The sequence below is a fragment of the Octodon degus genome, unplaced genomic scaffold, assembly GCF_000260255.1.
Source record: "Octodon degus isolate 3935 unplaced genomic scaffold, OctDeg1.0 scaffold00007, whole genome shotgun sequence".
In the NCBI taxonomy this organism is placed as follows: domain Eukaryota; kingdom Metazoa; phylum Chordata; class Mammalia; order Rodentia; family Octodontidae; genus Octodon; species Octodon degus.
In genome coordinates this window covers 8,506,744-8,533,016 of record NW_004524583.1, presented here as the reverse complement: position 1 = coordinate 8,533,016, position 26,273 = coordinate 8,506,744, and the positions used below count along the sequence as shown (strand labels likewise).

Here is a 26,273-nt window from a genome sequence, read left to right as displayed (position 1 = left end):
GCTGGTACCAAATGCCTGAAACCCAAAATGAAGGAAGAAAAGGTTTTTTGAGCTCACAGTTTATGGAGGTTTCAGTGTATACTAAGCTGGCTCCAAGGCACTGTGGCACATGGCAGAGGGCAGCGGTTCATGGCAGCAGAAAACAGCCAAACAGCAAGAACAAAAGGGAGGAGTCATGGTAACAAAGGCAATAGAGAGCAAGTTTGGCTCCCTTATGTTGCATTCAGCTATCTGCCCCAGGTCCCAGGTATAGCACTCACACCCATAATCCCAGCAGCACTCACACCCATAATCCCAGCAACACTCACACTCATAATCCCAGCACAGAATCATGGATTAATCACAAACTCCTGGAAGTCTGCCCCATAACTGCATGAGACTTTGGGGAGACAACAAGACACAAACCACAACACTACCTCTTTCAGATGACCTACAGATGTGACCAGCGGCTGCTCTGCTTTCTTCCACCTGCTATGGGGCTCACTTTCTTTGATTGCTATTCTTTACCCAGTGACAAGTGTTCTTGGTTCTGCCCACCTCATGTTCCTCACTCATATCATGAGAAACTTTCCCTAAAGTTCTGTTGAGGTCCATACATACTTCCTGTGTGTGTCAGCTGTAAGAAATATTTGTAGTGCAAAAGGAATTTAGGTTGGTCCAACATGATTGATCTTGGTTCTTACAAGAAACTTAGTTTTTAGCCAAAGAAGATTATTGAAGTTCTAAGTTAAAGGAAAAGCTTGCTTCCTGTTTCACCCCCTCTGTCCTCCTTTGTCCTGCAGATATAAATGCATACCCTCTCTGTGTACCCATTTGACACACTGCAGTTGAGATCCTTGGGCATCATCTCCCCTCTTTCCTGAGGGGAGAGGCGTGGTGCTCTTCAGATGGGGGGAACTTGGGAAGCAAGGTCTGAAAACGACTCAGAAGGTTTCATGGATGGAAGGCAAGAAGTGTGTTTTAGGACATGGCAAAACTGTGAAAGAGAGGACTGGTGTATGAAGTGGACTGGGATGAGAGAAAGAAAGTGGCTTTCTGTTGCAAAGCTTGGTGGATACTGGTCCTTAATTTCTGGGATGATAGGTTGGCACTGGAAAGTGTTAGTACTGAATTCCAGGTTCCAAATGGCAGGCAGTACTAATTTTCTTTGAAACTCTTCTTCAGGTGACACAATAAAGATAATATATAGATAAAAATATAAACTAATAGGTGAACATATATTGTGTGCCAGAGAGTGTATTCAATGGCTTTTATTGAACTGCGTACACACAAAAACACCCATGTCAGTGGTGTGCTGCTCAGCCAGTGGACACGCACACCCGAGCATACTGCGTGCCACTCAGATCGCGAAGCAAACTCTCACCTCTTTTGTCCTCCTCCCAATCAATAACCACTGTTCTGACATTAAACAGCCCAGAGTAAATAATTTTATCTCCTTTTATGCTTTATATAAATGGAATGCATGCAGTATGTGTTCTTTTGTGTCTTATGCTGCTCAACATTATGCTTGTGAAAGTCATCCATGCTTCTGTTTAGAAGTAAAAAACCATCATTCTCAGAGTTGTATATTTTACATAAATAGACTGTAATGTATCTATTCATCTATAATTGAGCATCTAGTGATCTTCTGGATCTGGCTATTTTTTTTTTTTTTTTTTTTTTTGTGGAACCGGGGATTGAACTCAGGCCTCTGAGCTTGCCAGGCAAGTGCTTATTCCATTGAGCCAGCTCCCCGGCCCCCTATGGATAGTGGTGCTGTGAACACTTGCACATGTCTTTGGTTGGATGTACATAAGCATTTTTGCTGGTGTATAGCTGGGAGGACAGTTATGAAATCTCAGGGTAAAAATTTTCAGCCTTAGTAGATCCTGCCAGCATAACATCCCAGAAATAGTTGTACCTCTATACATTTTTACATTTAATAAATTTTAAATTGCTGTATAAAATGGATATTATCTTTGTGGATGAATAAACAAAAGCCTAAGAGTGTGAGCCTGAGTCCAGCTCCACGCCACTCCTGAGCACTGGCTCCTCATTACCTCTCTGCCAGCTTTCACACCTGGAGAGACTCATGCTTCGACCATCACTGTGCCTTGGCTATGCTTTAACAGAGGGCACTGAATAGGGTGTATCAAGGGGGTGTGTTTTAGTTGAAGAAGCACGTGTCTGAGGTTGTTGCATAAGAAGAAGCCGCCATCTACCTCTGGAGAACAGAAGGAGAGAATAAGCGTGCCTGTGTCCTGTGCTTTGCATCTGCGGGCAAGTGCGGGTACAGAGATGAGGTGGGAAGGATGTGGGTTCAGGTCACAGGGGATTCCTCCAGGTATGTCTGTGCCCATATGAAATGAAGGCTTCTGTTGATTCATCAATACTTTTGATGATCTAATATTAGGAGTTACTAATTAGGACTTTTGGTCACAAACCAACTCCAAGTTGCCTTTTTAAAAGTTTTGGTTTATATGAAGAAATTCTCAAGATTCACTGGGCTTCAGGCCTGGGTAGACAGAGGTGTCATAACCACACCACTAGAGATCTATATCTTTTGCTTGGGTCTCACTTCTTCTTTGTTGTCCTCGTCATAGATAGGAGTATTTCCGAGAGTAACAGTGATATTCAAATTTGGATACTACCTTAATACTTTAATACCATGGTAAGAGTCAAGACTCTTTCTTCTAATAATTCTAGTCAAAATCTCAACATGACTTTTTCTAATTTGACTAAGTGTGAATGACAGGCCTGTCCCCTAACCCAACACTGGGGCCAGGTGAGTGGAGTGTCTCCATTGGCTAACCAGGATCATGTGCTCTGCAACTGGGATAAATCCCACCAGTGTTGAGAATCATTTACCTGCAAAATGGGATGAAGCATGCACTGAATGAGGAACAGAACCAACAGGGAGCCATCAGGGGGCTTTTCTAGCCCTGGGTGCTTTGGTAGAGGGATGCAAATGAGAAGACTGTGGAGGAAAACCCAGCAGGGTGAGGCTGTGGACTGTGGTGTGCCTGAGGATGGTTGTCACCATGCCTTCCCAGCTAGCCCTGAGTCTGGATGGTCCTGACTTTCTCTTGAGTCTTTCTGACGTTCAGCTAAAACTGCACAGCAGGTGGAAAATGAAGAAAAAGAACTGGGAATGGGGGGTGGAGAGGGCAACTGGCAGCCAGATCTGTCCAAGTGGCCCACAAGTCAGAGCTGTGTGCAGCCTGCCTGCCTCCTGAGCAGCCGGATCGGGAGACATTTGTAAAGATGTTCACCCCACAGAAAATTGTACTGCTCGATAATTATGTAAATTAGCTGGCAATTAGATAATGTCACTCACTTCTCTTCTCCTGCTTGAGTCCCACACAACAGAGAAGTGTTTTGAGCTTTGGCACCAGCCAGGGCCCTCCATGTGGGATCTGGGGCAGGCTGCTTTTCTTCATGGCTATCTGTGCTCAAGGAAAGGTGACAGTTGGCTGGCTGGGTGAAGAGGCTTCTGTTCTTCCATTTCTTGAGTTGGTGTGTCTAACTGGAAGGCTAAAAAAGGCTGAAGGCTAAATGCTGAGAACAGTCAGTTAGATGCCTATGATTGTTAATGTGAGGTCATTGCTAGCTTTTGGCCATTCTGGAAAATTCCCAGAGGCCACAGGAATGTCTGTAACCCAAAAAAGAAATTCAAGAGATTTAGGGGAGGAAGTGGATAGACATAGGATGTGTAGTCTAAAGAAACCCAATTCATCTGTCACCACACCTGACTGGATCTGCTTGGCATCTGTGGGAAAGTTTGGTTCTCCTCAGTCTACTTTGTGATCCTCCATGATGAAGGGCAGGGGGACATTGGCATCTCTAATGCTGGTCTGGACTGGGGAGGATTGTTGCGAGTCTAGAAAAATGCTTGGCAAGGTAGGTCAGAGTGGCCGCCGCCCTAAAGCAGGCTGGGAAAATTCCCGTGATCCTCTCTCATAGGAGAGTATATGTGAGCAGGCAAGTTCTTAATTCATGACTTTTATGAGGCCACGGAGCAGGTGCAGCTTTGCCTTTTTGGGTCATCTGGGATTGGCAACTAACAAAGTGTGGGGGCTTAGGATTGCTGTCATGTGAAATGGGGTCACATGGAGAACTGCGTGGAGCAGAGTCAGGTGACCACAGGGCTTTTCTTTCTCTTCTATTTTAGTCTTCATTCTACAAAAGTTTCTAGAGCTCCTGTTCCATGACAAGGTCTTGTGACAGATTATTATAGTGAAATAGTTACTTTCTCAAAAGAATCCCCGAGAAAACAGTATGATTCCAGGGTTCCTAATCACTGCACCTTATCGTCCCTAAACTGTCTGGTCTTACACTAGTTTGTGATGGTCTCAAGCACAAGAATGGTGCTTTACTCTGGTATGATCCAGTAGTGCCTTGAGTGAACACACAGCTCAACACACAGCAGGGTTGAACAGCTTCCCCTCTTCCCTGAGGTGCTACCTGTTGGCTTGGTTGGAATACCACAGCTAACACAATGACCTCATTCTTCAGGACTGTGGCATCTCATGACCCAGCTTTGTATGAGCTACCTCTAGCTTTGTGCCTTCTACACATTTCACTTCCAAAGCACCAGCCTGTTCCACACTCAAGACTTTTGCATTGACTATTACTTCTGAATATTGTTCCAAGATATATATATATATATATATATATATATATATATATGTATTTACATGACTAATTCCCCTAACCTGTATTATGTCTGTCCCTAAACCTGACATCCTCATAAACTTGAGGTTGTAACACTTGCCTATCTTCATGGTTTCAGTACTCCTAGGGTAGTTATTTAATTTCTTGCTACCATAGTAATATCAACCAATTCAAAAATATTTGAAATTTTAATAAGTAGGGAGATATTTTCAAATGGGAAGGAGAAGAAGAGATGGGCAGAGATGGAGGGAGGGGGATTTTTTCAAAAAAATTGGTAGAAAAAAATGGAAATAGGATTTTTGCAAATGGGAAGCAGACCCAGAGATGGAATGAACAGGGCAGGATGGGAGGGACAGGGATGAAACAGAATTCATAGGTGTTGTGTACCAATTCCTGTAATAAATTAATCATGGATTGTAAACACATATTAATAAGGAATAAACCAATAGTGTTTGCAATTGTAGCCCTTGGTTCATGCAAATGTGTATGAGTTGGCACCAGCACAAGCACACGCCTGTGTCCATGCTCCGGTTAAGCTTCCCTTGCATGTGGGGACATGCCACGCTGTAGAAAATTCTTTTATAGGGTCAACATGTTCCTTATGATGGATTTAAGCAGCTTGCTGTCAATAGAACTTGTCCGGACATGGGGAGTGGGGATTGGTACCCGCTTAAGGGAAATACCTGCTGTTTCAAAGCAGAAGTAGGAACCAGTTTTCCTGGCATGGGCATAATAAAATCATGCAGAGTGATGCTCTGATGGAAACCACAGTGAACTATCAAATATGCCAAGCAATAAAAAAACCTTTGCTGGGGGTATAGGTCAGGGGCATAGCACCTGCCTGGCAAGTACAAGGTCCTGAGTTCAATTCCTCATACCAAACACACACACACACACACACACACACACACACACACACACACACACAAACCCAAATAAACAAACACTTTCCAAACTTTTGGAAATTATGTGCTTTGTTCCCCTGGACCAGAGGATCCACTGTCTTAGCCAGCTGGGCCAGTGTTTGCCTGCAGAGGCCAGGTCACTCCGCGGCGTCCTGGTGCATTGCTAACCCTGTAACGTGTGTGCTCTTGGCCTGTGGTGTTTTTCTCCTTCCTGTGGCATTTCTTAGCTATGCAGTTGTTGCTCACTCTGTGGGTGTCATGATCGATTTGTTTATTTATTTATTTTTGTATTTTAGGGAAAGGTCTACAGGGTGGCTGTTCAGGGTCTCACTACTAGAATGGACTCGTAGTGATCCGCCTATTTACAGCCTCCCAAGAGCTGTAAATTACAGGCATGTACCAACAAGCCCAGTCTCAATTGCCGTCTCAGTGCGCCCCAGGGTCGGGGGTGGGGGTGGGGATCGAAACCCTGGCCCCTGTGCCTGCTTGCAGGCACTTTAATCCATGATCTTTTAAAGTGCTGTGTTTTTATACATTGGGCTCACTCCACTGATGTGCACATGCCCACACATGTGAGGCAACTCTAGCAATCCCTCTCCCAGTCCTATCCTGTTGAACAAATAAGAAAGAAGGAACCTATTACTTTCTGATCACTTTATAATACGTATAAAGTCTTATGCTGGGATCTCCCCACATCTCCTTATTTAATCCTTTAATCATGGAAAGTGGCTGCTAGTCTCAATTTTTCAAATGAGGAAATAGAAACTTAAATAAATTAAACATTTTGCTTACAGTTCCACACATAGGAACTAGAAAAATGGGGATATTGATGCTCAGATACATTAAATATTTTTCTTAAAGAACCACATACAGGGGCCAGCCAGGTATCTCAGCAGATTAAAGAGCCTGCTTAGGCAGACGCAGGGACTAGGAGTTCGATCCCCAGCCTGTCATGCTGGCCCTGCCCCCACCCCTGGGTGCTCTGAGATGGTGAATGAGACCCAGTATGGTGGCGTGTGTCTGTAATCCCTGAGCTTGGGAGGCTGAAAACAGGAGGATCACTATGAGTCTGATCCACATAGTGAGACCCTGTCCTAAATACATTAAAAAAAAAAAAAAAAGAACCACATACAGGAGCTACACTTGAAACTCAGCCTCTTTTATTTTTTAACCTTAAAGCACTTTTTCATTTTGAGTAAGGGCTTTTGAAAAAAATAGTAATAGATAAGGGATTTTATGCTCAGAGCTCACCTCCTAGTTTATTTTCATTGATCTTAATAACTATTTCAAAAATTTAAGGATAGAAATTTATCTTAGGCCTCCTATACTCAAGCAGTAGATTATCAAATTGACAAAAGTCTTAAAAAGTCAATATCTATCAATAGGTAAACAAGTAAAAATTAGGTGTGGAATTTGATTGCATAAATGTTAATACTTAAAAGATTTGAATTTGTGGCTGGGGAGAGGGCTCAGTAGCATAAGCACTTCCCTGGCAAGCACAAGGGCCTGAGTTCAAACCCTGGTTCCACCAAAAAAAAAAAAAAAAAAAAAAAAGATTTAAATCTGTGTGACCCTTTAAAGGACAGCATAAGAATGTGCTAATGTGTCCGAGAATTTTACACTATTCTGCATATGGAAAAAACTGTCTGCATTGTTGCGGTCTGTGTCTGGATGTCCCCCCAACTCTCACGTGGTCGTGGGGGCAGGCTGTTCAGAGGAGGCTGGGTTTGCAGTTGGTGATAGGTTCACTGTCTAGTGTTGGCATTGGGGTGTGCATGCCCGCCCTAGGCTGGGCAGCCTGCATCCAGCTTAAGGGAGGGAAACAGAATTGCTTACCCCATTTTATACTTTTGGTACCTTCTGTTGCCATGAATTGTTGACCCTCAGCCATGTCACCCTGCCTTGGAGCCAGCTGAGTATGGATTAAAATCTCCACAAACTGTGAGCTAAGCAAACCTTCCCTTCCTTTGTTTTGGGAATCAGGTACTTTGTCTCAGAAGTATGAGAGAAGGGTAACTAAGACAGCACCATTAGGAACCGGGCTCACGGGCTGGAAGTGGCTGTGGAAGAACATACGCACTTCTCCTGTGTAAAGGACTCAGCACTGTAGATGTCACTAGCATGAGCTGGTTGGGGTCAGTGCTCCATCACGTGTGAAGTAGGAGGCAATGTCTTCCTGATGTGGGGCCCTAGTCTCCTCTCCTCATGCCTCTCTCTTCTTGCTCCACAGGTGCTTGCCCTGGAGTCCTGGGAGGTGGGTGATGGGCAGGACTGCCTCTGGCCAGTGCCATGATGCCTGAGTCTGCGACCAGCCTGCGCCGGGCCCTGCTCTGCCTAAGCACTCAGCTGTGGGCTGCGCCCCTGCCCTCAGCCTGCCACTGCTAGGAGGTGGAACTTCAGGACTGGTCCTTAATCTGTCTCTGCCTTTCACCTGGCTCACCTTGAGGCTTGCTCCTCCTTCATCACGGCACCCCTGACCCCAGGCCTGTCCCTGGCCTCCCTGGCTGGGGCCTTTGGGGGCCTGTTGGGAAGAGCACATCGCTGAAGGCTTCCTCCTGCCCTGCACGCCTTCTCCTCCAACTCCTCGAATCAAGGCCTCCGGATCCACATGGATAGCTGAGATCTTTTCTTGGAGAAATACACTTCCTGCTTATTCCAGTCCCTCTCTCACCCCACCTGACTGTCCTCTCTTCTCTGTGCTGTTTGTCTCCTCTGTCTCTTCACTGGATTTCTCGCTTGTGTCCCCATCTGGGACTGTCTTCTTCTTTTTCCTCCTTCTTTATTCTCTCAGTATTTGTGTGTCTCCTTCTGTCCTCGAACTCTATCTTTTCCTTTCTTCTTTCTACTGCCAAAGGGAAATCCTCCCCAGAGGGCTGTCTCCTGGCGTATCTGCTCCTCTGGCCTCCAGCCCATAGGCACGATGACCTTCAGTCTCCACTCAGTGTTCTTCACCCTGAAGGCAGGCATCCTGCTGGGGTCTCTGCTGGGGCTCTGCTTGGGCCTTGAGTTCATGGGTCTCCCCAACCAGTGGGCCCGCTACCTTCGCTGGGATGCCAGTACACGCAGCGACCTGAGTTTCCAGTTCAAGACCAATGTCTCCACGGGGCTGCTGCTCTACCTGGACGATGGCGGTGTGTGTGACTTCCTCTGCCTCTCTCTAGTGGATGGCCGTGTTCAGCTCCGCTTCAGCATGGACTGTGCTGAGACCGCTGTGCTGTCCAACAAGCAGGTGAATGACAGCAGCTGGCACTTCCTCATGGTGAGCCGTGACCACTTGCATACAGCGCTGGTGCTGGATGGCGAGAGCCAGCTGGGGCAGCTGCAGCCCCAGCGGCCCCACATGGATGTGGTCAGTGACTTGTTTCTTGGTGGAGTCCCTGCTGACATACGGTCTTCTGCCCTGACTCTTGATGGAGTTCAAGCTATTCCTGGCTTCAGGGGTTTAATCCTGGATCTCAAGTATGGCGACTCAGAGCCCCGGCTTCTGGGGAGCCAGGGTGTCCAGTTGGAAGCTGAAGGCCCCTGTGGTGAGCGTCCCTGTGAGAATGGTGGCATCTGCTTCCTCCTGGATGGTCATCCCACCTGTGACTGTTCCACCACTGGCTATGGTGGCACGCTCTGCTCGGAAGGTAAGGCTCCTTCGATTCCCACTCTTGCTAGAGACCCGAGTGGACTGGGTGAGGGCCAGATGACAGAGAGAAGCCAGTGTTTATCCTAGTGTTAATTGGACCTCATTCCCTGAAGAGGCAGTGGAAACCCTGTGCTTGCTTGTGTTGGGAAATCCAACAGATCTTAGCAGGAAGTGAAGGCTGGCTGCTCAGCTCCAATCTCTGTCCACAACTCAAAGGGCTAGATGAACTAAACTGCAGAGTCCGGGCTCCAGCATGGCTTCTTTTGCTATAGCACAGCTTAGCAGGATAAACACAGGAGAAGTAATGAGATTGCAAATGCCAGAGTGGCTATTTCTCCCTGCTGACCCTTTGAGACTTGAGCCCTGGGGATGGATAGGAACTCCTCATCACTTCCTCCTTTTAACCCCCAGAATAAGGGAAAGAGCAGGTAGATGGATATCAGGGTTCATGTGTGGCCCTGTTGTAGATTTAGTCCATCTGCTGTGTCCCACTTCCTGGGAGGGGTCTTGTGGGTAGATGAGACGTCTGCAAAAAGGCCTTTCTTGTTCTAGCAATAATGATTCTTTATACAATGTTGCTTTGAGCTATGGTTCCTCTTCTTGTCCAGTATGTTAGATAAAGAGATCAACTGGAGCCTTGCTCATCAAGAGCCCTACTGGGCCCTGCCATTCACTAGCAACTCAAATTCAAGTACGACTTTCCAAAGAGGAGCTAGGGATCCCTGCACCAGAGCATGGGCTGCCCTCCCCTCTTGCACTGAATTTTGTTTGGGATTGGAGTTGAGAGAAGTGGCTCAGCCTTTGTTTAACAAATACAATGCAAATTTCTGGATTCCTGGACTTGCTACAGGCTGAGATTTGGCCAGTAGGTGTCCCAGTATGTGGGAAATGACTACATAGTTTGTATTTTGGGAAAGTGATGGGAAATTCGCTCACTTTTCTTGCCTCAATGGAGGCAGGCAGTTGCACCTCTCCTGTCCCTCCTGGGTTAGGAAGGCTCTGGCTTCTAGAGCTGTTCTGCATGCCTCCTCTCACTATTGTCTTCCTGGACAAGGCGGCAAGGTAGGGGAAATCAGTGGTTCTCAGCCTTGCCTGCACCTTAAGATTACCTCTGGGAATTTAGAAACTTTCAGGTTGCATCCCCAGATCACTAAATCAAAATCTCTGGGGAATATGATCCAAGTGTTTAATATATTTTTAAGCTCTCCCACACAATTCCAGAGTGTGCTCAAGCTGAGAATCAGTTGGTGTGAACTGGAGGGAGGGAGGGAGGTGAAGGGTGAGGCCAGGAGAGGTCTTGCACCCAACTCTTAGAATCTCTTCATTCAGGTAAGACCCCTACTGCCTGGGATGTGTAATTAATGACTATGTCTGCTGGTGTTCCTGAAACATTTCCAGAACAGCCCAACCCTGAAACAGGTTGTGGTTGATACAAACTTTAGCCGCCAAAGCTTTTTAAGAATCCTCTTTTAAAAATTGAAACAAAGCTTATCCTACAGGTGGTGGATGCTGGAGACTAGGATGTGTTGGTGCTGCCAGTGGAGGCCAAGTACGGGCCGTTGGAGAAATGCTCTCTGAGGCTCTGTTTCTTTTGTCTTCTGGCTTGCGCATTGCCTCTCCCTCCCTGTGGATGGATTGTTGGAGAGGAAGATGCAAGAGATGTACATTTTCCTTTCAGGGTTTCCATATTTCCATATTAAACCCTTCAGGAAAAGGTGGAGAAGAAGGGCAGAGGCAAGCCCCGGCCACAAAACTGCTTTGGGAGTGTGATGACTAAAGTGTTTTTCATGAGCAGGTGCCTTTTGGAGCTGACTGGTGTCCCAGAGCTTCCTTTGGAGGAAGTTCTGCCTGGAGACGCTGACATGATGGCTCGTGTTCCCACTCACCCAAAGGATCTGTTCTGTTCTCAGAACTTGCGCTGAAAGCTGGCATTCTTCCTTTCTGGGGACCATGGTGTTTGCAAGTGTGTTGTTAACTTGCTGATTATCCCTGATTGCTTTTTTTTTTTTTTTTTTTTTTTTTTTTTTTTTTTTGGTGTTTAAAAAGAATTCATTTCCTCTGGGCAGGTTTGGATCAGCACTTTTCTGCAGGAAGAATTTCTATACTGTATATGTACACAATTGGTCTTTTCTCTCATTTATTTTTGTATGTATGTGTTTTTCAATCTCCAGTGGAATTTCTTCACAATACATGGAATGCAGTCAATTTTTAAAGAGCTAAATGCAATATGTATGTTTTAGTAATTGTTTTTTCTACAAGGTTCAGATCATCTCTTGGCTGTGGGCTGATAACTGTGTAGAATGTAAAAAAAAAAACTCGTTTATTCTTCTGATACATAAATAGGGTAAACAATCTTTACCCTAATAGTAACATTTGTCTGGCCTGGAACAAAGCAATGCAAAGGTGAGGGAAGATGTTGGGGGAGGTGACAGAATTTACTGTTGGTACCTAGGAGCCTGTTGATCCAAGTAATTGTCCTTATGTCAGGTCAATCCCCAAATGCACCACAGACTATTAGAAAGCATGCATTGCCCCCCACATAGTTAATTTTTATAGAGGAAGTAAAAAACTCACCTGTAAAATGTTAAGGGAGGTTGGCCAAATATCTCAAGATTAAAGTGCCTGCAACCAGGCGCAGGGGCTGGGAGCTCAATCCCCAGGCCTGCCATGCTGGTCCACTCCCTGGGTATGCTGAGACTGCAGTTGAGACTGGGCATGGTGATGCGTGCCTGTAATCCCAGCTCTTGGGAGGCTGTAAACAGGCTGATCACTACAAGTCTCATTGAGTATTGAGAGCCTGAATACCCTGTAGACCCTTCCCTACAGCCCCGCCCCCTGGTGGGCTGAGCTGGCCACACACAAAAATAAATAAACAAATAAAAAAAAAAAAAAAAAAAAAAAAAAAAAAAGGGAAAAATCACACAGCTGCTATGTGTCAAGCATATTTACATAAAACAAAAGAGATGATCTAAATAAGTGCTTGTCCACTTTCTTAAAGATGAGGTGATGAAGTGAGCACTGAAGATGCAACCATCGTCCTGCCCTTCAGTCACATGTCATAGACCTGAAGCCCCAGGTCTCGTCCCTGACTGTGGTCCTATGTATTATCCCAGTTTGCAGGAGGGGCCCTGCCATTTGATGTGTGAGGCTTGCACCCAGCCTGGAATATGGCTTGCTTCATGCACAGCAGTTCCAAGAGCAGGTACAGTTGCAGCATCAGATGGATGTGGTGGGGGCCTGTTAGGGGTGCCTGTGCTCATCCTTTGGTGGGTAGCTTCCCCACAGCCCTGCAGCTTATGTGGGCTGTCTGGCTTTGCACACCTTGAAAGTCCCAAACTATCTGCATGCTGCACCCCTGGAAGGATGTACAGATAGCCCTGTATCTTTTATGCACTATGGGATCTTCTGATTTCCAGCTGGGGAGACCTAAAAGACTTTGGGGGTAGTCGCTTCTATGGGAGGTCTGGGCCAGGGGAAGAGATAGTGGACGCTGTCTCTCGTTTTTTTTTTTTTTTTGGTGCAACTGGGGATTGAACTTAGGTCACCCTTGTGCTTGCCAGGGAAGCGTTTATTCCACTGAGCCATCTCCCTGGTCCCTGGGACGCCGTCTCTTGTCTGTCATTTGGTGAAAGACTGTTAGCTCTAGCTTCAGACTGAGTTCTGCCCATGTTACTTGGGAAGGCTTCATTACTAAGCCCCCAATGTTAAGAAGAGTCACACTGAACATTACAACATGTGATAAATAAATAGATTTTTTACTTCGAGGTGTTAGGCTTATAAAGAAAATGTCATGGTGCTCAACCAGTGATGGTCTTGGAGGACAGAAGAAGTACAAATAACTCAAAATGATTTTAAAATTATGTATAGCTGGCTGGTTTGGAATATAGTCAAGCTATGATGTAGTGTAGCACTTTTACCTGGGCTTTGGTTTAGCTCAGTCCTGGTATGGGCAGCTTTGAAGCTCTTAGTGGCCAGTGAAGAGATATCCTGAGCTTTCTCATCCCCTAGAGTCCCCTAAATCCCCTCATGGGTCATAGAGGGCTGGTTAGTGCCTTGAAATGAGTTTAAGATCGATTATTTTTTAAAATGTTCTTGGTTATGAATGTGCATGTGTTGAATTTCCCAGCAGCCTTACGGTTGTGAGGCACTGAGTCTCTGCCAAGGTGTTTAACTCTCACACCAGTTTCCCCACGGGGGTCATTTAATCTGAAGTCAGCCTGTTGCTGGTGGGGTGGGGCTAGGAATGGTGGAGAAAGGGGTCTAGGTGGGCCTCTCTCCCTGGTCTCAGGACATGGGCTGTCCCACATTATGTATTATTTATGTGACCACAGTTTTAAGTTAATTCAATGAAGGCTTATGGCATCCTATTCCACTGGCAAAGAAAAATATTGGTTCTCCGTCTGCTGTCTTTTCCTCCTGACTTGGGGAGCTGCCGAAGCCCAGAGCTGCTTGTCTTGAGTCTCAGCTGTTAACATCTTCAGGTGTTTGGGCCCTTACAGTGAAGTGCAGCGGAGACTGTGACAGGGACGCACGCTGTCGTGTGGCACTCGCCAGTGACCATCCCCCTCCCCTCCTGCTGTCCAAGGTTGACATTCTGCTCAGGTTGGTTTGATGGATGTCTCTACAGTACGGTGTGGCCTTCGTATGCCTTCCTGAAAGTGAATTTCAATTACTTTTCTTTTCGTTGAGAATTGTGTGACTCTCTCCCCTTTCCTCAAAGCCAGAATGAGGATTGACTAGCCTATACTGAGAGGAGACTGCTCAAGCTGGTGCCCTTCCTGAGGTCCAGAGGCATCAGGACATGGTTAAGGTACCAGCGAATGCCCCAGTTGGATCCTCCTGTTTCGGACACTTTAGTGAAAATACAGTCATTTCTCCTTTTTTCCAGTGCAAACCCTGTTGGAATTGTAACATGGCATTGTTCCTAATCTGTGTCAACTCTGAATGGCCTTGCAAGCTGGGGTGGGCAGGGGAGTAGTGAGTGCTCAGAGGGGAAAAGGATCACTCCTTCCCAGCGCCTCTGTCTGGTACAGAGAAGGCAGCACAGAAGCCGGGCCTTAAGATGCGCACCAAGGGGGACTCGCTCCGAGATACGGTTTCCTACCTAGCATGCAGGCTGGAGACTACCAGCCCAGCCAGCCAGCAGGGGCTGTCGCTAAACCTCGCCTGAATAGGGGTCTGATTGCTCCTTTTTCCTCCTCCTCCTGATTACCAAGTGAGATTTCCTGGGTATGCTGTATGCTAAATGGCAGAACAGCCGCCTGCCACTTGCTCCAATTATCCCTCTTTTAACTGCTGAGGGAAGAACAATTTTTCTAATCTCCCCCCTCCCATAACATCTCCGCATCCTTTAAAGAAATAAAATCCTTCTTTCTTGTTCTCCCTTCTGTGGGGTGAGAGCAGGCTTTTCCCTTTGCAGAGACAACCCACCAGCTGCACACTGCAAAGGGGGTGGGCTGTGGGTAATGCTCCGGTCCAGATTCAGTAAGGGTGAGGGTCAGTCAGGCATTTGGCCAGGAGCCTTGGAGTGGCGCATGAACTTGCATTTGCATTTGGTAATGAGATACCACAGGCCCAGTGCTGGGGGCTAATTATTTTCAAGGCCCCTATCTCCTTTTGCAGGCTGCCTTGGAAAGATGGTTTCCAGTTCCTGAGGCAGCTGCCCATCAGCTGGGGCCTCTCCCGCCTTCATTAAGTAGAAGAGGTGGGGTGCAGCCTGCGGGCTGTGCTTGGATGATGGGACTAGGCGGCCTTCCCTCACTTCTCCCTGGGTTCCTGTGCTCATGGGCCCTGCAGTGTAGGTCCGTGATTGCGAGACCCCAGAAATGGGACCTGAGTGAGAGTGGCTTTGGGGCAGAGCCATGAAGGTTGGATGCCCTTCTCGGACAAGATCATAATGGTGTCATTCTCACTCTCCCTATTGTCCAATACTACCACGGGTCTGACATCTTGGTGCATTCATATGTATTGGCTCATCTCAGTCTCATTGATTGCTCATCTAACTGGCTCATCTAAGCAACCTCACGAGACTCCTATGAGGTTGATATCCTGGACTAGCCCTGTTTTACAGATAAAGTAGCTGAGGAGCAGAGAAATTCAAAAGTTGGATAAAATTTATCACAGTTGCTAAGAGTGTGGCTGCTGGAATGAGACTGATGTGGATTTAGATTTGGGCTAATCCACTTACAGGTTTTATATCCTTGGAGAAGTCTGAAGCTTCAGTCTATTCATTAACCACCACCACCACCACCACTACCACCACCACCACCACCACCACCACCACCACGGAGCTCTTCTCCAAGGCCACACTGTCTGGACTGCTTTGTATGCTTTGGCTCTTGTAATCACATAAGCACTCTTTTTTCAAAAAAAAATATTTATTTATTTGATACAGGGTCTTGTTACACAGCTTGGACTCACAGTGATCCTCCTGTCTCAGCCTCCCCAGCACTGGGATTACAGGGGTACACCACCATGTCCGGTTTCAGGCCTGGCACATCACGCTGTCATGGCATGCAGTTCTGGGGATTGAACCTGGATTCTTGCGCTTGCCAGGCAGGTGCTTAGACTACTGAGCTATCTCCCCAACCCCATATAATCACTCTTGACCTACTACTTTTTTTTTTTTTACATTTTAAATAATTTTATTGAGAAATAAATAGCAATGAGACAGTTTCAAAACCGATTACTAGCACAGTTTCAATAATTAATACATTGCATATTATTGTTTTAGTGGTTATTCATTGTACAAGATGCAGACATGATATCCTGTCCACAAACACTATTAGAACAAATTTCTCTATTCATTGAATTAAGAAAATGCAGCTGTATATCTATCCTATTTTGAGTATACAGATACAAAATGGTCATTCATTTGTATCCCCTTTTTTGGTTAGTTTTGTCAGAGAAGGGGATTCCATTGTCATTTAAATATTGTAGGTGGGTGAATTCAGCAAAATATTCCAATATAGTCCAGTAGTCCATAATAGTAGTGGGTTTTCCATAAGACTGGCAATATCAGAAGTTGTTGACTTGGAGCCTTTTACAGCTCAGCATATTAATATGGCTTTACTTTTTTATATTCCATTTTTATACTTTTCTTCTGGATGATTAAGACCAAGATAAAACAAGACCTATATAAGAAGAAATGTAACTTTTGTATCTGACAAGGTCATTCAAATCCCCTCAGGATTTATCCTGAAACCCTGTACTGCAGTTTGTAGATCCTTTGTCAGTTTGACCCACTATTATTATTCAGTTTTCTGGCTAAGGAAACTGAGGGACAAGAGACAGAAAAACTTGTCTAAGGTCACACAGATAACAAGAGGTGGAGCTGCTGTTTGCCTCCAGGGAGTCCTGTTGTAGAGCCCACACATGACCCCCATGTGATCTCGCATCTCAGGAAAGTAGGGGCCAAAGGCCTCAACTGCACAGAGCTGGTGAGAGCATTAAGGGAGACAGTAGTTATGAAGTTATCTGTGTAGCTCTTAGGAAGAAGCAGAGGGGTATGAGGTCCTAGTTTTCTGGCATGTAAAAGGATGGACTGTGCACCAGTTTGGTTTCTCAGAGAACCGGGGGCTCCCTTTGAACCACACTACCTCCACCATTGTCCTGTACTCGAGTTCCAAGGGCAGCAAAAGTAAAAGGAGAGGCATTTTGGGAAGGTGTGAACCCCAATATCATTGCTGATTTGTTCCCACTGAAAGCATGGGGCTTCTGATGATAGCTGTGTTTGTGGGACACTAATAACAGCTCTCTGCCTGCAAATTTGTGGGGCTGTGGCCCCCACAGCAATGCAGCAGGGGAGGAGGGGCAGTGTCTGCCATCCCGCTAAAGAGTTGGGGATGCCCAGCCTGAGGTGATGCTAAACCAGTCTTAGATAGGTGGCACGAGGGCAAGCTTGGGTGCTGCCTATTTGACAAGTGTCTCGGGGATCAGAGAACCCAGGCTCCCAGTGTGACATTTGCTTCTGCTCTCGGCTCCCTTCATTAACACAAGCGGCCTGTGTTTCCATTGTAAGGAGGAAGGAACGCTGCCTCCCTGGATGCTGATGATAAGCAAAATGTCAAGCTCCTGGTGTAGCAGGTTATCAGCTCAGCTGGTCCCAGGAGCCTTGCTCCTTCCCGTTACAGGGAGCAAGTGAGAATGTGAGCAAGGGTGGAAAGGAGTGCACAGAGTATCCAAGTCCTTCTGCAGGACCCTGGCTTGCAGTGCAGTGACTGGGGATGGGACCCATGGCTCTCAAGGCCACTGGAGCACTTCCGCCCTTGCTGGAGCCTTGCTGGGTAGAGTGGCCTCCTCGGACTTCCCTTTGGTTTCTCAGGAACCAGGATTAGCCCAGCACGCTGCTCAGGGCTGGTGGTAAGGGCTGGAGCTCCCGGATGATGTGTCCATCTCTTCCTGGCACTCCCGCCACCTCCCGCTTCTCTTCACACACAACAAAATGAAAGTATTTCTCTCCATGTTTATTCTTTTCTTTTCCTTGGTGTGTGTGTGTGTGTGTGTGTGTGTGCATGTGTGTGTGTGTGTGTGTGTGTGTGTGTGTATTACTGGGTGGATTTACTATAAAACTAAACTTTTCTTTCATGTCTGCATACTTGCATGGGCTTCTTCTGAGGCCTTGTACCTAATTTTGCATTTTCAATATTTTTTTTTCTTAAGGCTCTCCAAATATTATAAACTTCAGACCTCACCTCTGGATCTGCTCTGGGAAGAAGCCCTGTTGCTGTCTGGTGCCAGCAATGTTGCTCTGGGTGTACGTGTGGTTCTCTCTGACCAATGACCCTTCATCACAGACATCACAGAGGCGGGGGACTCATGGGTAGGGAGAGTGGGAAGCTGAAGAACATCGAGGAATATAGCTTTGGGATGTGTGGTGAGATTAGGAACTTTAAGGGATGGGTGAAGGGAGGAAGTGCTTGGAAATTGTTGCTGGAGGTTCAGAGGAACAATGATATTTAAACAGAAGATAGCTCCATTTATCTGCTGAGGCTCTTCCAGCTGCACTGGAGATGTTAGGTTTGTCTGCCTCACTGCGGATCTGTGTTGCAGGTGACAGGCTGTGGCCAGCAGAGAAGGACAAAGCATGGCCCTGCAGGCCTGTCTCTGTGATCTATTTGAGAAGTGATGTTGTCGTTACTACTGCTGTTCTCCTGAAATTGGAGTCATTGGGTGACTTATTCAAAAAGCAATATGGAGCCCCGTAAATGTTTCATAGCCTATATCTGCTCTTAAACCTTGACTGTTGTCCACAATGCTCCTAAATAATGCATTTTCCAAAGTTGTCTCTTTCTTTTTAAAACCCAAAACCAGCAGCTTTGAAAACAAGCTGACCTCATAGTCATCCAGCTGAACTGTCCATTTCCACTCTGTGACAAACCTTACTCTGCATATGGCACTAGAAATCCTGAGCCCTGTTAGTTTTCTGAGGGAAACACTTCCTTGGGAGAGTGTGCAAGGACCTGCAGGAGATGAGGATGCAGAAAAGGCAGACAGGCGAATGCCGGGCAGGGGTGTCACCTGTTTCCCTAGCTGTGAAATGTCTTTTGGATGCTTCTGGGTTTGCTGAGATTCTCATTTGAGTAGAGTAGCTTTATAGCTAGGAACATGACTTGGAACTTTTTCCTTTTAAGTTTGTTGAAGAACGCAACACATTCCAACCTCTGTGACATTTTCACCTCTTACCTGCCAGCTTGGGACTCCTGAAGTTGTTCTGTTTGCCATTGTGAAGTCCTTCAGAGAAAGACTCCCAACAGTGCTGTGGCTGTCAGCTCTGGGAGGACTGGCATCTCTGCTCTCGCAGATAGTGCGTCTCGGGCAATCCTATAAACTCTTCTGCAGGTAGCGCTGGACACGTGTGTCCCGCAGCCCCTTGAGAAAAGAAACAGTGCAGTGAGAGAGTGTAAAGCTTATTTACTTAATAAGTTGCTTTCAAGTAAAAATGTGGAGCCCACTTGCGAGGAGAGATAAGCAGGAAAGTAATGCAGGAATCACTGACTTGTGATCCGAACAGTGCGCTGGGCAGGGAGATTACCGGCCACTCACAGCTTCTTCCTTTTTTCTTATTTTCTCAGGCTTCTTTCCTCTCCAGAAGGGGTCTTGTCTCTGGCACAGTTAGTTTTGCAGAGCAAAGTGAGTGAGACAAAAGTGGGCTTGGAGGGTGTCGAGCTCTAACCCAGGGCATTCCTGTGAATCTCATCCAGCCGCAGTGTATTTCCTCCATCTGGTTCAGGAAAGGCAAGGCTGGCATTTAGGGAGAAGCTGGGTGCAATAATACGAAGTCCTGCAAACTCCTGCTTTGTTTTAAGGGAGTGGATTGGATCTGAGGGGTCCCTGGTGCTGCAGGAATGAACTGCGAAGGATGAAGCACAGACCTTGTGACTTTCGCGGAGGACACTGACACATTTCCATTGCCATCTAGCTATGGTTTTGTCCCATGTAATGTCCTGGAAACTCAAGATTGTTTGGTCTAATTATTCATTTCTCATTCTCTTCTCCACTGTATAAGATGACATCCCTCAATCCCCAGCCTTAAGAAAACAAAGGAAAAAAAGACACAAGCAAATAAACAAATGAATATCCTAATCAACAGCAAGGCTGGGGACTTGGCTCTTTTCAAGAGTACATCTGTGCCCATTGCTGAGCATCAGGGAGCGCTTTTCTTTTCTTTTTCTTCCTTTCCTTTTCTTTTCCGTGGAACTGGGGGTTGAACTCAGGCCCTTGTGTTTATTCTACTGAGCCATCTTTCCAGCCCTGGGAGCGCTTTTCTACGTCAGGACTGAGTCTGTTTCGCAGCGACTTTTCTCACTGCTCTTCTTTCACTTAAAGCAATCAGACCTTTAAGCTGGGATACTTAAGTGAAGGGCATGGATGGCTGGGTGGGTCTCTAACATTTTTGGCTGATGCTTTGCAGGAATTAACTCTGGGTCAGGTAATCTTGTAGTTGGTTTTCTAATATGGCACCAACAGTACATACACCACCGAGTTATTTAGAGTTAGCCTCTTGTGATTAATCTTAAACATGTGGGAGGGGCTGATATGCAAAGAGATTTTAATATAAGCAAGTGATTCATTCATACACCAGTCATTTTGTTCCCAGGGAACTTGCACTGGGAGAGGTTCACAGTGAGCCCCAACCCTGGCTGTGTTGGCTGTGCCTCTTTTTGTTTCCCAAGATGTACCATCTTTCTCCATCAGCTAGGCTTTAGCTTCCATGGAACCCCTGGAAGTTCCAAATTGTTCTACAGTAAGAGAGGTCTGGAAGGCAGTGGAGTAGAGGAAGAGGAAATTGGATTGGACTTGCTCGACGAGTCCAACCTAGTAGTGAGGGTCAGACATGCCAGCAGAAATGAAGATTTTGCTGTAAAACCTAACAAGCTAGATGTTTTATTAACAAAAAAAATTAAGGGCATGAGATGAGGCAGTAATGAGTAGCTGTTCATAGAAACTGGCCTTGGAGGCTTATGCCTTATTCAGAAATGTTTCCTGCTCTACCAGGTTGCCCGGGGTGTCCCGTGTTTTTGGCACTGTTTGGCAGAAGTCTCCCGGGGAGAGGGCTTAGGTAGGGCTAGAAGGTGTTGCTCTCACTTCTGCAGAGACTGAAACCTACCAAGCAAATCCTGTCCTTTACCCTAAAGGGGATAAAGCTAGACTTGGTTCTAGGCCACTTCTTCACTGACGATCACTTCGCTGGCACAGCAGAAAAGAAAGGGAACCCATCTCATAATTTTGTGGTTTAAAACAGGTTACTTTTAAGAGAAAAACCCACAGGCATTATTCTGAATTAAAGCAGGGAAATGTGCCTGGAGTCACCAACTTGGCATCTAGGGTCTCACTGTCTAGCCAGGTTCTATGACTGAAATGCATGTTTTGACAAGTGGGCATGACCATCTCACCCCATCACGTGGTTGTTGCCACGTGCACAAAGGATTGTTGATTCTAGTTGCTGTGGCAACTTTGCTATTTGTTCATCCTGATGTTGCTCTTTCAGGTTTGTGTTAATGCAGAGTGGAGCTATTTCTCCCATGTAGAGTGTGTAGCCAATGGCTGTAGTTAATGTGTCTCTTGGCTCCCTTTGGCTTTCCTGTCCTTAATGCATGCTGCGACTGCTCAGCTGGGTCTTCCAATTCCTGTTGTAAGAGCATATGTGAGGAGGTACTCTCTTTGGGAACTATAAATCAGGAGATCAAGCGGGGCTGGTGTCTCTGTTTCTCTTTGTTAATTACTGCACACACAGGCTTATCTATGAGTAGTGTGTCTCTGACAGAAAGCAGGTGCTCAGTAAATGTTTCTTGCCTTAATAAAGCACATTTTGTGGAGGGAAGATATTCATGGTTTCTGTGTGTGTGTACGTGTCTGCTCACGTGTGGATGTGCTCACTCATGTATGGTGGCTGGGTGTAGTTCTCCAGGAACGTGTGCTCCACGACATCTACTAAGTCAGTCAGTGAAGTCAAATGTCACCAGGACCACATTGGGCCCCTTGGAAATACTTTATCTTTTCAATAAGAAAAGTGGTGTAGGAAAGCTTTTATTGAATCTGTGTTAAGTGCATACACGTTCCTTTGGTTCATTCTACCTGAGGATGAATTAAAAAGACTTTCCTTGCTGTTGTTTACAAACCAATGGTTTTCTGTAACGATTATAGGCAGCAGCCAGCCTGGGACCATGTAAATGCTGAGCAAATGGCTGTTCAAAGCAGGTACGCTGTTGTCACTGGAGATGGAGAGGCCCCATTACCTCATGTGTATTCCCTAGAGGAGTTGAGATTCACTGGGGACAGGATAATCGTCCTCAGGTACTGGAAAAGCTGCTCTGTAGTGGAGGGAGAGGATACCGGCAGGAGAGCTAAAGAAGTCAGAGCTTGAGAGGAAGGATTCTGTGATGGTGAGAGCTGCTGAAATACAAAATGTATTGCTTCACTGAGGTGCAGCTCTGTCCCTGGAGGGCCTGCAGTTGGTGCAGGAGTGACAGCTGTCAGGAGCATGTGCTAGAATGCACCCACCTTAGGCCAAAGATCCTGTGATTCTGCGCTCTTGGCAGCCAGGCCATTTTTCTTGTTTTTATCCTCTTCCTTTTAGGAAAGCAGGAAAAGTTACAGTGCTTTCCAGCTCATTGGTCCCCAAACGGGGTGTGTGCAGGATTCTGTGGAAATACTGGAAGGAAATAATAAAACGCCTGGTTAACTTATATACAAGCTGTTTGTAAATAATTCTATAGTTATTGGGAAGGTTCGGTAAAACTGCTTTTTTCTAATGAGAAATTTTTGTCGAGAAAGGTTCAGAGGCCACTAATTAGGAAATGCTTGACTACATTTCTTTCTCTTTAATTGGTTGTGGTTGCTTCTGTATCAACCCCTGGCGCCCAGGGTTTATAGTTGTGAGAGAGAATGATTGTATAGTATTCCAGATACTAGTCCCATGCGCTGGGCTCTCATCTTTAGCCCTGTGTGTGGTGGTCTTGGTCAAGCTGGCCAGCTGGTTCTGGGGGTTCAGGGTGAAGGTGCTCAGCCATACTGCCTCCTCCAAGGCTTTCCTCTGCTTGGGCTCTAATATCATTCCAGAGCTTCTTTCAGGATCAAAGCCATGGTGTGAACACTGGGGCCACCTTGGAGCATATCAGAGAACAGTCTTTAAAATCTCTTCCAGGTTCTTTGCAAAGAAGTCCTCAATGTGTAATCCCCCCCCTTTTTTTTTTTTCCAGAATAGGCCCTCTGTTTATTGGAATAAGTTCATTCACAGGAATTCGCAGAGTCAGTGACTATTCTGCATCACCATGGTCCTTCTCCTCAGGGCTCTTATAGTCAAGTTTTGGAAGCCCCAGATAAAGGAGTGTAATGCACAATCAATTGCTATAGTATCAGGGAGGGTGTACCTACTACTCCATGAGTGAGTGAGTGTGTGTGTGTGTGTGTGTGTGTGTTTGGAATGGGAGTCTGTGGGAGGAAACTTGACAGAGGAGGTTCTTGGGCAGGACTTGGAAGCTTTAATTAATAGTCTGGGAAGAATGGGAAAGGGGCTTCAGGGCAGTTCTAGGCATGAGCTGTTTGCAGCAGATTGAAGTAGTTAATGTGGCTGGGTCCAAGGACTGAGACCAACAGCATTCTGAGTCAAGGAGTTAGGCGAGAGGCTCTTAAGTGCTGTATGTAGTTTAAACATTATTTTCCCATAATTGGGAGCCACTGGGAAGTTTCTCTATTGAGTAATGACAGAGTCAGATTTAAACTTCAGAAAGATGATCCTGGGCACAGTTTGCGAATGGGTTGGTGCCTAGAAGGCTTTAAGTCAGAAGGCAGATAGGGGCCATGGTGTGGTTTTGGTGAGAGAGGAGTCTGCAGTGGAGGAGTGGGATGGGAGAAGGGCCGGCCACACAGGCATCAAGGAGGGGGCTTAGTACTTGGGTGGTATCATAGTTACTGTTCTCCATGCTGAGACAAAATAGGCAGCTCCCGCAAGTTAAGGGAGGAAAGGCTTATTTAGCTCATGGTGTGTAGAGGTTTTAGCTCATAGTTGGCTCCAAGGCAGGGTGGCAGAGGGGCATTGCAAGGGAGAAGCAGTCCATGGCAAGCAGAAGCCAGCAAGAGCAGCAAGTTCACATGGTTTTAGCAGTTTTTTTCTACCTCTTTTATGTATTATCTAGGCTATTGGGCTTAGGGCAGTGCCAAACCAACCCACAGGCTGATTTGGCAATCACACAACTTAGTCCTACATCATACCCTCTATATGCAGCCACTTTTGAAAAAGTCTCACCTATGACCCCATAAGGCTTTGGGACAGGCATCCGGACACAGCCATAACAGGCAGCTATTGACGTTTGGTTTTGAACTGGAACTGTTCAGCTCTGCCACATCCTAGGTGTACAAACTCAGGCAAAAGATTTCATGTCTCTGTTCTAGTTTAACCCTCTGAGAAAGGGTATGATAGTAGTGCCCACAATTTAGAGTAATTATAAACTTCAAAAATAAAGATATTGCTTGTAGAATGCCTGTGATGGTTGGCATGTAGTAAGCACTGAGCGACTGTTACTGTACTGTTAATGATTACCGTTGTTGAAAAGAAAGAAGAGGAGCTTCTTTGATGTGCTTTTCAGTACCTGACAGGGAAATCAGAGAGACAGGTACATTTAGGACATTTGAAAGAAAGGTAAGGGAGGAGTCATACATTTCAGTAGGAGCATCTCCCTCTTTCTCTGCATTTTCACTGGGGCAGAAGCATGGTGGCAAATGGGAGCAATGGTTAGCACCAGAGGGAGGATGGGTCTGGGCACAGATGCTAGGGGTTGTGTTGTTGAGGGTACAGGATGGCCTGGGTGTGGGTGAGGTTGTCCAGGGAAGGAATAGAGTTGAGAGGAGCAGCAGCCTTTACTTTAGCACTTTGGGAACTGTAATATTTAGCGTTGCGGAGGAAAAGGAATCTATTAATGGACTGGAGATGAAGGCAACTATGAACAAAAGAAAGTTCTGAAGGGTGTGTGTATGTGTGCTTGTGCATGTGCATGTGCGTGTGTGCATGCATGTGTGTGTGTGTGTGATTGGAGACTGAACCCAGAACCTTTTACTGATCTTTAAGCCAAGACCTGCTTTTTGAGATAAAGTTTTGTTAACTCATGAAATTGCTAAGGTTGGGCTCAAACTTGGGAATCCTTCTGCCTCAGCCTCCCAGAGTGCTGAGTTTGCAGATAGATACCACCTTTTCCACCTAAAACTATACTTTCTTAAGCTAGTGAAAAGTAGAACATGCATTTGAGTGTAATAAACGGGGTCAAAAATTTCATCATTTACTTTCAAAAACTCTTCACACAGGCCTTTCTTCTACCTCCAGTTAAGTCATTGGAAAACATTTCTACAGATGAAAATTTAAGTCTCACATGCAGTTTTGCACAAAATGAAGTTTGTGCCTCCTGGAACATAAGGATTCCGGAGGGGAATCAAGGACTCAAAGATCTGAAAGTAGGCAGCCTGGAGGAATGAAGACTTGTCCACGATCAGCAAATTTGTGTTCTGATTTGAGCTTCATGCTTCTTTGAATTAAACACAAAATGCCTCAGTTACATTTTTCCCAGAGTCAGGCGCTGATCTCTTGGGGAGGAGGGTAGGCACCAGCGTTAGAGCTCAGCTGGAAGCGATGTGCCTTCTCCTGGGCTTGGGGGTGGAGATTCTCTAGCTCTTGATTCCTATGAATTGAAAAGCCACAACTTCACACATGTGATGCCTGGAGACCGGGCTCAACCAGTGACATAGTGCTGGTCATTAATTTACTAGTGGGTTCTCCACCTCTGCACAGGGTCCATGCTTGGGCTGGAAGCGCAGCGCTTTCTCAACGAAACAGGCTCGCCATGGCTGCATTCCTCTCATCTCTGACTCTCCAGGGCTGGGGGTGGGGGCTGTGTCTGTGTTTAAAATGTTGCTTTGCATCAGTTTTCCAGGAATTTCAGGACACAGGAATTTTCGCCCAGCTGTGTTGTGTGTTGCTGTTCAGCAATCTGAAGTTGCTTATCCAGCACAAGTCAGAACAGGGAGCCTAGGGAGGAGGGGGAACGCCTTCCAGCGTTTTTTAAAGCAGAAGAAACTGAGGTGTTAGGGGCCCAGATGGCATGTGATTGGAACCAAAAACTGGAGCCTACGTAGGGATGCGTGATCGTGTGAAGCTCCTCAGTGAGACACTGTGATGTTATTTGAAATGTGCCTCCTTCAACCTCTGCTACCAATGAGGAAGAATAACTGTAGGCCCACTATGGGGGGAGGTAAGAGCTGTGAACAAGGTGGGCACATCTTTGTGCCAAGAAATGACACAAAGGAGAAAGGACACATGGTATCTGTGGGTGGTAGGGTCCTTTTATGTGCCTGGCTGAACACAAGCTGTGAAGTTCATGGGTGAAACCAAGAGACACCTTTCCTGGACTTGCTGCTCTCGGACCGCCTCCCCTAGTCCCTGTCTGTTGGCTAAGCATTGCAAGCGCTGCTGAATGACTTAGGACTTAGCCAGGGATTACTGCCAATGCTGAGCTCTAACCACACCCCCGAGGAAGCCCTGATGGCGAGTTTTGATTTTAGGGATAAGCTGATTTATCATCTGTTTATCAAGATTG

At 46.2% G+C, this 26,273-nt stretch overlaps 1 protein-coding gene across 1 annotated transcript in view; it reads left to right on the top strand.

Annotated features, from left to right (window-relative positions):
* The first annotated feature begins 8,478 nt into the window (after window positions 1-8,478).
* Window positions 8,479-26,273, top strand: part of Nrxn3 (neurexin 3) — a 1,645,001-nt gene continuing 1,627,206 nt past the window's right edge. Inside the window, exon 1 of the mRNA XM_004624711.2 lies at window positions 8,479-9,187. Coding sequence (XP_004624768.1) covers window positions 8,479-9,187 — 709 coding nt within the window. The remainder of the gene's footprint in view (window positions 9,188-26,273) is intronic.